Raw genomic sequence first — 12,873 nt, forward strand, 5'->3', positions numbered from 1 at the left:
GGTGTGAGTACATGGGCATACAGGGATTGGGCAGAAGGAGTCCTCTGCAGAGAAGTCTCTTGTCACTGTTACTGTTTATCATGCTTGCTTCATTATCAGGAGTCCAGCTGATTTAAATGGAATCACAAACCTCTAAAAATGACCTAAGATACCTTGTCTAAACCCCTGTATGCCATGATTTTAAGCTCTAAAATCTCAGGACCTTCCAGGGCTCAGAATGAGTGCTAAGTGGGAAGCAAGAAATCTTGTTGTTCCAATGAGATAAAGCTCTATTTGTTAGCACTGTTGGTTTTTGATATATTATTTAAATAGATTGTTTGGGGTGTTTTAAAGGGCAATTGTTTGTAATTGTCCAGAGGTTAGAATGTTAGGATATGGACTGGAGCTTGAACACTGGGCAGAAGGGAGCAGAGGGGAATCAAAGATGCATGATGAACTTTGGACAATCTTAGGGAGAGCCTGATCCTGGAGGGTGATCGCTCCTGTTGGCTTAAAAAATCTTTATGGGCATTCAGCATCTCTCTGGAGGAACTCGGCACCTCACAGGATTGTTCATTACAAAACAAAATATTTTCAGTTCACTTTTAACATTAAAACTACTAGCAGTTTTGTTTGTGTAAGAAAGCAATATTTAGGCCTGATTCACTACTGTGTTACATCACTTTTAATTTTTAGCATGTTCCTTAGGGCTTTCCTGAATACAGATGGTACTTTGCCTATTCACAGTCAAGATTTGGAGCCACTGCTGTAGATAAAAATCAATGTATTTTGCATTAAAAGGCGTGGAACCACTCCCCCCCCCCACCATACACACCCATCATCATCATCTTCTCATCCAAAAACACCTTTACAGAGATGGGAAGCAGTACAGCACCATCATTCATTCCTGTCCATGTTTTGTTCGTCCATTTAGCCCAGCCAGGTCATGCCCCTGCATCTGATATCCTGCCATCTAGTTGATGGTTGACCTCTAGGTCTACTGTCTTTGGTTACATATGCGTTATTTTCTTTGGCATCCTATCATCTGTTTGTCTTCTACGATGTCCCCACCGTTGTAATCTTTTTGATTGCAGCCAATCCATAGTCCGATTTCACAGAGGAGCCTACTCTCTTAACTTTTTCTTAAAAGACCTACAGTCTTTTGATGTCTGTTTCATTTAATGTATCTGTTTCCAAACAGTTATATTGTTAGTGAACTGTTTTGATAAAATTACGTTTGGTTCCAGGTGAAAAAGCATCAGTTCATAATTTCATGCAGCACTTGTAGCTAAAGTACATCTCCTTTTAACCTCATCTTTGGCACAGATCAAGCTTCCTAGGTACATATAAGATTTTTCTTGTTCTGTGACTTCATTGCTTCATTCAATACTTTTATCTCTTGTCCCTTTTCCAAGATAAAATAAATGACAAGGAGATAAAGTGCTTGTAAGTTCAAGTCGACTACACCAATTTTCCAAGAAAGCAAAAAGTATCTTTGATTCAAATGTATGTGTTAGTTGTACATCATCTGCAGAAGCTAAAGAGTTTCACTCTTTACCCAATGTCACACCCTCCCACTCTCTCACTCTTAATGTGCAGTTTAAAAACATGATGAACACTGCAATTCCATGCCCCTTGTCTTAAATCAAACTTTGATTTGAACTAGTTACTTAATTATCCTCCAGTTCTTACAGTACTACAGGAGTCTTTGTACATAACTTTTATAATTGCAGTTATCATATCTGGAACTCCAGGAGATTTTACTACTTTCCTCCAAACTTAATCAAAAGCCTTAGTGAAGTTGATGAAAACTGCAAACATCTTTAATCCCCATTCTTACTCCCCCTTCCCCCCCCATCACTGTCAGAGTGTGAATATCTGATCAATGAAACTTCTGCCTGATCTGAAGCCACACTGTTCCTTCTCTACTACTTCCTCTAAAACTGGCATTAATCTGTTTCCACCTATTTTCATCATGATTTTTCCTAGTACTGATAATGATCTTACAACTCTGTAATTATTCTAATCAGCAGGATCTCCTTTCTTAGGATTGATAGAACTATTGCATTTAGCTAGTCACCCAGTACCTTCTCTTGCTTCTGTGCCTTCTCATATCTGTTTTCCCTAATACTTTGATAAGTCTTGTCCTGTTTGTTTTTAGCAGTTGAGCTGGAATATTGTCTATTCCTGCAGCTTCACCATTTCTGCTTCTTTTTCTATTTCTTTTTCTGATGGTGGTTTAATGCTGAGATACATTTTGTCTTGCAAGCTGCCCTGTTCCTCTAGCATGTCTAGAATGCTTGCATCTGGATGAACTTCAGGGTTCTGCACTTGGTCAAAATGATCCTTCCATATTTTCAGCACTACTTTGGCATTTGTTGTCAGTTCACCAGTGACCATTCTTACCACTTACATCATTGGCCTGACTGTGCTTCCATACAACTTAACCTCATTTTCATATCTTGTTTTCTTGATGTGTTACCTAGTTGTTGAACCTCTTCTTTCCAGAACTTCTGCTTGTCCAATTTTTGTGATTCACCACATTGTGCAATGCTTTTACTACTTCTGCTTTCCCAGCAACCTTGAAATGTTTATACTTTTCCTGCAGTGTTCTTGTTTTGGTGCTTGTCCTGGTTTTCATTGTTTGCTTAGGCCTTCCAATAACTTCCTTAGCTGTATTTTGTGTCTCTTTCTTGAATATTTTCCATCCAGTCTGTGGTGAGATTTCTTCGTCATTGCAAATCAGTGGTCTGAAATATTCTTCAAGCATCAACTTTTATACCTACCTCACAGAACTATCCTTTCACTTATCAAGATCAAATTTAGCTCTAGTTGCAGTCACCTTTATCTTGGACTTTAACTTCATCTGAATCTTTTCCATTAGTAGACATGATCACTCCCACATTCGGTATTCCTATAGACTCTTAACATCCAACAGTGCCCAGTGCCTTTTACTAAAAATAATGTGGTCAATCTGGGTTTTAATTTAACTGACTGGTGAGTTCCGTATAACCTTGTGTATATCTTTGTGAGGAAACCATGTACCACCAATACTCAGATTGTGCATCTCACAGCAAGTTTTTAACCTTTCCTCATTATCGTTTGCTGCCCCAGTGCTATGTGGTCCAACACTGCTCATTTGCTTACCATGTCATCTACCAACCTTTTGCATTCATATCTCTCATTATCAAAATCATATCATGACCAGGAATCTCATCTACAATGCCATCTAACTGTTGATAAAATCCTTTTGTCTCTTCCTTTTCTGCTGCTTTTGTTGGTGCAGATCAGCTTGTCAACAACAGTAGTAAATCTGGCTATGAAAATCCTCTCAAACATCAGTTTCCAGCTGCTCACTGAAGTCACTGTTCTCTTGTCCACTGCAATGGCCACCCGATCCCTGTGCTTTGCTTGTCCACCTGAATGTCAGGTGTAAAGGAAGGTATAATTTCCAACTATGAATTCTCCTGTATCCAGCCAATATGTCTAATGTATGGCAGTAAAGGAAACCTATAACTTCCTTTTTTCTTCTGCTACTAGCTCAGTCTGTACTAGAGCGAACAGAGTTCTAACATTCCACCTCACAGTACATGTGATATGTTCAGCAGTCGTCTGAAATCCACGACCATTTCCATTTTCTAGGCTTGACAGGCCTGGGTCAAAATCCATATAAGTCAGTCTGGTTTGCTGTACTATAACAAGTAAATTTCAGGTATAATGGATTGCAAATCCACCCTGTCCATCATATGGGAATGCCATGTGATAGCCTGCTGGCCTGCTAGAAACAGGTATCAATGGTTCCACATTAGTTTACTTGACTTCCAAAGCTAACAAGCTTAGACTGCTTATATTTAATATTTTTTTTTCTTCTGCTAGACAAATATATATCTTTAAGTGTATATCTTTCAGGTAAGAGACATATCTTTAAGAGTACTAAAAGAAATCATAAGAGGCCCCATTTTAGCTGTGTGTGGGGACTTAGTTAGCTTTCATTAATCATAGCAGGACCTTATGTGCTGCACTGCAGCACACTGAAAATAATTAGTCCTGAAAGTCATTCCTTAAATTAGAGATAGGATTTGAAACTGCATTTAGAAATAAGAGTAGCATTTTCCAGTGAGTTGATCGTAATGTTGTGTTACAATGGCACTTCATTTAAACTTCGATATACATCTGCAATTTTGTACTTACCATAGATTTTCATATAACATTATTGTCAATAATTCATGATTATGGTGTAGCTAGCTGTTTCATAATTCTTGTTCCTACTTCTTATAAATTCTTGCTTATTGCAGGACTGTTGCTTATTCAAATCCCATGATTAATTTATGTGCATCTTAAGACAGATTAAGTTTTACAGCAACCTTATCACTTAATTCATTTTATAGACAATTATACACAAATACATTGAATTTAATACTTGTGATATTTCAGAAAGTATTTCTGCTCTGCAGCTCACAATAATCCAGTAATAAATATTTTTAAAGAATAAGTGTTAGATAGCTCTAATAAAATATGTTTAACTGGCTTGAACCTTTTTGATGTCACAGTATCATTCATGCCTTGAGATGCCAGCTTGTTTTAAAATGTTATTTTTCAAATGACTTAACTGTAAAACACTAAATTACATGTAATGTGATTCATATGATAATTTTTTCTTCCTGTTAATGTTGTCCTGCCCCAGAAACTGTCCTGGGATCTGTTCTGTTATAGTGCATTTCATAAAAAGTGAAACATTTCTCTGTTTCCAAAATTAAGAAATATTCTTCATATTGTTTTGTGTTAACAAAGATGCCACATGATGTTTAGAAGAAGGGAGGCAGAGTAGATATACTATTAATTATTATTATTATTATTATTTATTTATGATTACATTTTGTAAATAACTTACTAAACTATCAGGGCACTGGTCCTTTAGCCACATGCATGCCCTGTTACAGGATGCCAGAATTTGGAGAATTTTAGTTACCAGCTTGAGTATGTGACAGAGGTGGCAGGTGACTTGGGATCGTGTGATTGCCTTTGGGACAATATAAAGAAATACTCTTAGTTTAATCTAGCAGAGTCCAAAGTCAGGAAAATTGCTAGGAAGCTACCACCTCCCAGGTCATCAGAGGGCAGGAGGCTTAGGACTAGAGCCTGTGAACCTAAAGAGGCCTGATACAAGTGACCGTAAAGCCCAAGGAGAAAGGCCAGAAATAACATGGAGCTGAGACAACAAGGGTAAAGAGTGAATAGTTTAGCACAGATACTTTTTGTCTTACAATATTAGTAAACCTGATCCCCAAAAAAGGAGTTGTACATTTTAAACACTATATGTGTGGTCTGTGAGTACCTTAGGGGTACTGAAGAAGGGGAAACTGAGGCACTGGTTCACTTGACAAGGGCCTAGAAATGGTCACTCTGTAATAACATTATTTCAATAACATTAATAACATATTTTAATTTCTGTGTTTTACATGGTTAAGTTATTGACATGAGTGAAAAGGTTCATGCAGGAATTTCGTAGTAGTACGAAAATAACTTTCTAATCTAAAAGCAGTACAATTCTTTTTTTTTCTCTTGTGGACCCTGTTGGAGACTTTCTACTCACATAGATCTCCAACTTCTTTAATGATAGTTTTGCCTTAATAAGTAGCCATGAATGATGGCTTGATCCAGAAAAGCACTTTTGGGTTGGCTTGCATGAATCAGGGCCTGATCCTATACGTTGCTGGGCCTCTGATGAGGTGCCCTCAACTTCTGTTTACTTCACAGGGAATTGAGGATGCTCAGCACCTTGCAGGATTAAATCCAATGATAGAAGATAATTATGATTGTTAATAACAATAGCAACATTTATCAAGTTTCTCCTGTTAAATACTTGTAGTTAGTGTTGTGGGATTTCCCCTCCCTTGATTGTGTTGGAGAGAATGAAGAGGTGCATGGCGAGCACCTTAATGGCCAGAAAGGAGGAAGCTCCAGTAGGTGAGGCAAGAAGTAATTGGGGCCTGGACACAGGGGCTGAGGGGGGGAATGGGGAGATATGGGCAAGTTATGGAGAAAGAAGAGACAGGATTTATTACAGCTCACATCATCTTTTAAATTTGTCCTTTAAAATTCACCTCTGCTGTGATGCCTAAAAACTACTGAACAGTGGCTGGGCTGCTGGTGTGCTGTGATTGCAGCTTATTATGTTAATCATAATTGTATAACATCTTGTGCTATGCTCCTCCCTTGCCCTCCCATCTGTCTGCTCTATCTACTTGTCTCTTGCCATATACTTATATTATAAACTCTTTGGACCAGAGAGGATTTTTCCTTTGTGTGTGTGTGTGTATAGTGCCTAGCCACAAGACACTATCACAAATAAAATAACACTGATGACAATAATAACAGTAGAGACAGCATTGGTATGATGCAAGACTGGAGTAAAAAATCTAAAACCAAATCTCCAAAGCAGAGAGAATTCTCATCAGGGTTTTCTGCTAAATTTAGTACTGCTAGATTTAAATTCTGCTAGATACAAGACTGTCTGCACGAATCTGCTGAGTCTTGTGTGATTTGGGTTTAGCATTTTTTATAAAAAAATTAAACAGAATCTATTTACATTCAGAGATAGTTATTGGAGCTTGCAATGCAAATTCTCTCACTCAGTATAGGATCACCACACTTTTCAGCAATTAACTTTGAAGCATCATCAAAATCCCTTATGGTACATTTTTAGCATTTGTATAGGAGGACTGTCATAGCTAAAGTTAATGGAAAATGGACTAAACTTAATTATGAAATATATTCAGGGAAACTTGGGGGAAAATCCTGTGGTCCTCTGACAAACTGTCAGAACAATCTTCAGAAAGAACTGCTATCGAAGCAGAATTCAAATCTGGGAACTTGGCCTGACCATGGAAACTACATTTGTCACCACAAATATGGCATTTAAGTCTAATGCAACCGACTTAGTCACCAAATTAAAAAGGACCAAAACCTGTGGTCCTTAATCAAGCAGAACTTCAACTGAGAGTTCTGCTTGGTTGAGGACTGCAGAATTTGGCCCCACATCACTGTTTTTCCATTGAAAGTGTCTTCATGTGTAATTTCTTATTTCTCAGCAACTGCCCAAAAGTCAGTGGATGTGAGCTAGTCAGTCAGTTACAAGGGAGCGAACGTTGTCAGGACTCAATATGAAGTTGCAGCTGTAACTTATTATTGTCAAAAACATCTTAACCTGGGAACCACTTCTGCATCCCTGACTCATGCAAGTACTCTTATTAACTTCAGTTGTATTGCTTGCGTAAATAAAGAATACACATGTAAAAAAGAGTTGTGGAATTGGGCCCTTCAGTACACAAAAGGATGGAATGCAAGGTCAAGACTCAGAATCCATCTTTAGTTCCCTTCTGTTTGCCATCAGTTCACCACTTGTTAAAAGATTGCTGAAATACTCAAGATGGACAGGGTGGATTACAAGAAAACTTTAAAGATTCCTGGATGGCTCAGAGGACTGAAAATATTATGGGATATAGGCAATGGCATAACTCCCAGTGACTTCAGTAGGGTCAGGATTTCACTCCAGTACTGTCTTCTGCTTTACCAATTAAAATTCCACCTAGATTGAACGTGTCCAGAACTTTGCTAGACAATGCTCTGTGTGGAATACGTTGGTGATCTCAATCCAATTTTTAATGGACAGATATCACCATTACAAAAGCATTATTAAATTTATCACTAATTTTCATCTTTTTTTTGACCATTTCACTTAAGAGGCCACGGATTTAATTGCTGTGTAAGTAACAATACCATCTCTCGCTCTCTCTTAGATAGTCCCATCAGGTTAGTGTTGAGATACATTGAACAAGCACTGTGGGGAAGCTTGTGTTGCCATTAGTTGTGTTGTATTTCTTTATTCTGTGAATAAACCAAGGGCTTGAGTTTCCAGTGCTCTCTGTCCATTACCTTTAGCAAGCATTACATTTACTTTTTAAAAGATGGACTTCAAGCCTTTACTGTGAACTGACTTTCTTTTCCTGCTTGTTCCACTATTAATGCTATTTGAATATGATTTATCCTAGATTAATTTTTCTAGTTTGTCTGAAATACCTAATCATCTGTGAAATGTAACAACTTTTCATTTCATTAACTGTCAGGTGAATGAGTCAATTAAATGTATTTGGAATGCTTGTACCCGACACATGCAATAACTGAGGACTCTGTTTCATTTAATGCAGTAAAAATAAACATTCAGTGAGCAATATTTCAACAGTCAAGAACACTTTTTGTAGCCTTTTCTATCGGCAAATATTTGGCTAAATGACATAACTGAAAATGGTACATACAGAATGAATCAAACTCACGGCTTAATGTAAAATTTCCAGTTGAAAGTACATTATTGGCAGAAAAGAATTACTCAATACATAGCATAAAAAGAACTGCATTGTGTAAATCAGTGGTGTCAAACATACACCCTTTGAGCTGGCAGCATCCAGCTCGGTGTTGTGATCCAGCCTGTCTGAGCAATAGACTTTAAAGTGAAGCGTATGGAATTCTTTGGTAAGTTTCACTTCGCAGTTCTTTCACTCCCTTCCTTTGTGCTTTATGCACAGATCCTTCAAGTACTCTGGTGTTTTTGGCAGCTGTCCAGATATAGAGTTCATCACAGATTCATCCTTCGAGGCCAGAGGATACTGCAGCAGCCTTTAATAAGAGTTAAAACAGTGAGAAATATAGTCTTATTGTTTCATAGACAAAATGGGGAAAGACAGACTCAGAAAACTACTGAAGTGATTAAATTGTTTGGCAGAATAAATGTATTTGTTCCTTTCCCCAGAGTAAGTATAATAATCCTGATGAAGCTAATATAATTAAGGCTTGTTGTTAACATTTTCTGTGTTTTAGCTTGCATTTAACAGAGGAAGGGGTTCATAGAGTAGATTCTCACAGATTAAACATGAGATGTCCACTCACTATTTCTCATTTGTTCAAATCCTGCAAAGATTAGTACATAAAGGCAAGACAAAACGTAGGTTAAATGAGTTCAGTTCAGTTTCTTGTAAACCAGTATCCACAACACAGTAAACACTATCTGATTTGGCACTAATTGGCATCATTGTTGGTAGTTTCGTCAAAGAAATCAAGTTTGAATGAGTCTGGAAATTGAACCACCCTCCAGCCCTCAGAGAAGATCACTCCAGGTCAGGATTGTGACATACTGAGGGAATGAAATGAAGTAAACTAACATTCCACTGCCTCTGCTTTATTTGTTCTGTGGATAAATAAATTGAGGGCTTGAGTCTCCAAAGCTGTCAGTGTGCCATCTATGACAGACTTCCATTAGAGAAAAAGAAAAAGCAACCACATGTTCAAATTGGGCCTGATTGTTACAGACAAGACTTTCTATGTGGTTTCCAGTTTATCTTTATGCACGGAACTTTCACTACAAAATATTTCTTGAATAAGATGAGACTGAAAACTTTTGTGTGTGTGTGTGACTTGTACTTTGTACTCAAATGGCCTAATTTAAACAACAAACTTACCCAGTTCTTTACATTGAATTGGCTTTGCAGCTCTGGGATCTGTAACATGCTGAAGTGTTACATTATAAATGAAGAGTGGCATATCCAGTATCAGTATTGTTGTATTTGTAACCTCTAGCATTTTAAATCCCATTTCCCCCCAGGATCTCCTGCCCTTACTGGCACTGGAACTATTGCTGTCACAGTGGATGATGTCAATGACAATGTTCCTACATTTGCCTTTAAGATGTATTCCACCACCATTCCAGAGGATGCACCTACAGGGGCGGATATTTTGCTAGTAAACTCTTCAGATGCTGACGCTTCAATTAATGCAGTTATCAGGTATGGCCTTTACTTTTGATGGATTTAATGCTGCCTGATGTATCACATGAAGATGAAGGTTTTTCCTACTGCTCATCACCACCACCTAAATACTAAAGACAAGTAAAGATGGTGGTTTGTACGTGGTAATATTGTTTCATCAAACCTGGGATTGTTAAAAAATCTTCTAAGGTGGTAATCTGAAGACATGATATTGCAATTTATTTTTAAAATATGCCAAGTTAAAAGCAAATTGAATTTAAACTCATCTGAGTTTAACTGATTTCTAAAACTTTGGATCCCTCTAAATACAAAGAGAAACATGGATAAAGCAGCTATATTTAGCACACAGCCTAATGACCATAAATTGGCCAAATGCTGTAGGTTGGACTAGTGTACATAGCAGTAATATGTCAAATAAAATGGAGATGAATGGGACTATCCATGATGAAATGGAACAGAGATAGAGAGTTTGTTACCTCACTGCTTCCTGTTAACTTTGTATAGTCTTAAAAAAGACTATATAAGTCCAATTCAGCCCTCATCTGCGCAAGAGTAGCTCCCTCTGATGGGACACAATTGGATATAAAGGTTGTAATTAAGAAGGCTTAATTAATTAGTGCTTCTAAAGTATTTTTATGTTGATGGAAGTTACTAAAAAAGTAGAAAATATTATTCTTGAAGGTTGACCAAATCCAGAAGTTTACATCTGATGACTTTTGAAATTGGGGAGTAATTTGGATTTCAGAACTTATATACCAATTCAACTCAATAACTAGTGCTGGGGTTGATTGTAAAATTGTATACGTTTGTTGTTCAGTTCTGAGTTTGTATTTGGCCAAAATCTCACAAGAATAGTTGGTTTCTCCACTGGATCCTAGCCTGATTCAGCTTTGATCTTAATTACCAAACCTTAAACTTAGTGAGATCCAGATCTAAATGGCACTTTCTCCGGCGCTTCTAATTTTAAGGTCAGATTTTCAGACTTGGGTGTTTAAAGTGAGGTATTCAAGTACCATTCCACTAAGCCTAAATATTAATTTAGGTGCCCAATTTTAAAGCTCCAAGCTTGAAAACTGGATTCAACAGTAAGAAGAAGGAGAAGAAGAAGGAGAAGGAGGAGGACTTAGCAGTTAGAATAGCCTCCAACATGCAACATATTAAGCATCTCTGTATATTGCAGAAGATATACAGGCCATTTAATGATGAATTGGTTCTGGAAGCAGAAATATCATTACCCACCTTGCAGTGTCATTTATATATGTTCATGTGGTGACCTCCTTTGATTTGTTGCCAGTGGAGCAAATACATGGGCATCTACTGTGCTTAGTCTGGTGATGAAAAAGCAAAACAAATACTACAAAAGGCAAAAAGTGAATTGTTTTATCTCATTCAGAAAAAATTATGAAATGGGAGAGTTTGGCAGTTTTCTTTTATGTGCCAAATGCTTTGTATAGCTCTACTGGCACAATCATCTTTTTTAACTGGTCAAATTCCTACTGTTGAGCTCTGGCAATAAGCATTTTCAGAGACAAGAATAATGAAGATGTTAAGTGTCAGTGACAGGCTAAACATTACCCACCGAGGACTGATGTGTAATGGAATGGAAGGCAGTCTTGTATTAGTTATTAATCACTCCTTACTATTGAAGCAGACCAGTAATCCTTTCCTTTTTAACTTTTGTGAATACAAATACAAAAATCTATGGGCCCTAAAATACACAGGATGGGGATTAAAAAATAGTCTCAGTGTCATTCACTTTTGCCATTTCATCTACTTTTTGTCTTCAAAGTACAGAATAAAATTACTGTGGTCGTAAATATAGAGATACAGAGAACTAGATTGTAGAAAGGTAAACATGTACAAAATATTATATTTCCTTTTTAACCTGCTTGAAGCCTAGAATAGGAACTTTGTTTTTTTGGCATTTTTAGTCTTGAAAGGCATCCAGATGTAATATTTATAAAATTTACAACAATTAAGCTTTCAATTCCATGCAATCTTACTTCAAGAACATGATTTTGGAAAGCCTTATTATCTTACAGAAGAGGAACTTTGCAAAGCAAAGATTATAGTGTTTATGTCTGGTGATCAGAAATTATCAGATGTCTTTAAAGTAATATGAGCTGTTTTGGAGGACTTATTTATCAATCTTTTTCATTTCATCCACTGTCATCCCAAAGTGGAATAGTAAAGAGAAATATTTCTTTCAAGTGTAGCCATTTAAAACAAAATTGTTTGGGTTTTTTTTTTAAGTCTTATGATAAACTTTGATTTTCTTGGGCATTATTTGTCCAGATTCATCATTCAAAATAATGCATGTAGTAATAGCATATACAATTACAGTAAGACTTGATTTCACAAAACTCTGGCAGAAGGTATAAAGGACTAAATATTTAGGGCCTGCTTTTCAGAGGTGCTTCAGTAAATTCTGTTAAAGTTGTGAGTCCTGAGCACCTCTGAAAATTGGCTCTTTAATTTCCAAGACTGTTGTGCAAAATTCTGAATCAAGAGTCCCACATCAAGCCCAAAACAAACAAACAAACAAAAAAAGCCCAACCCCAAGTTATGCAAGAATCAGATAAATCTCTGGGAAAAAGCAACCTGATGATATATATGCAAATCCTAAGTATAGCTCTTTTTCTTCTATTTTCTGTGTAATATAACCTAGAGTCATTAAAAAAGGTTGATGCAGGTGTGTTTCACCCAAAGGTCACGTGTAGATATATAAGAAAAGACCAAATTTTGTGCATATCAGTCACAAAAGTCATTCCAGGACAGAATGCAGGACTCCACAGAACTTTGCAAGGCCATTTCATGAACAGCTGGCCATGTCCAGAGGATCATGTAGTAATACAACTACTTACTGCTGATCTTATTTTGAATAATTTGGGGGTCCTGTTCAATTGTAGTCTATGGTTAGTATCTTCCTTGCTTGCAGTGAATTCTGCAGAGGGAAAGTCATTATACGAGTGCCCTGTGGCCACAGTTTTCTAGTAGATGGGATTCTGAAGCCCAGCGCCTTGTAACTTATGTCTAAGTAGTATTCAGATACAGCAAAGTCAAAATACAAGACTAA

General features: G+C 37.1%; 1 protein-coding gene across 1 annotated transcript in view; it reads left to right on the forward strand.

Annotated features, from left to right (window-relative positions):
* FAT4 (FAT atypical cadherin 4) overlaps positions 1-12,873 on the forward strand; it is a 230,837-nt gene that overhangs the window by 150,603 nt on the left and 67,361 nt on the right. Inside the window, exon 7 of the mRNA XM_032775006.2 lies at positions 9,635-9,815. Within this exon, the coding sequence (XP_032630897.1) occupies positions 9,635-9,815 (181 nt within the window). The remainder of the gene's footprint in view (positions 1-9,634; positions 9,816-12,873) is intronic.

The sequence above is a fragment of the Chelonoidis abingdonii genome, chromosome 5, assembly GCF_003597395.2.
Source record: "Chelonoidis abingdonii isolate Lonesome George chromosome 5, CheloAbing_2.0, whole genome shotgun sequence".
NCBI lineage: Eukaryota > Metazoa > Chordata > Testudines > Testudinidae > Chelonoidis > Chelonoidis abingdonii.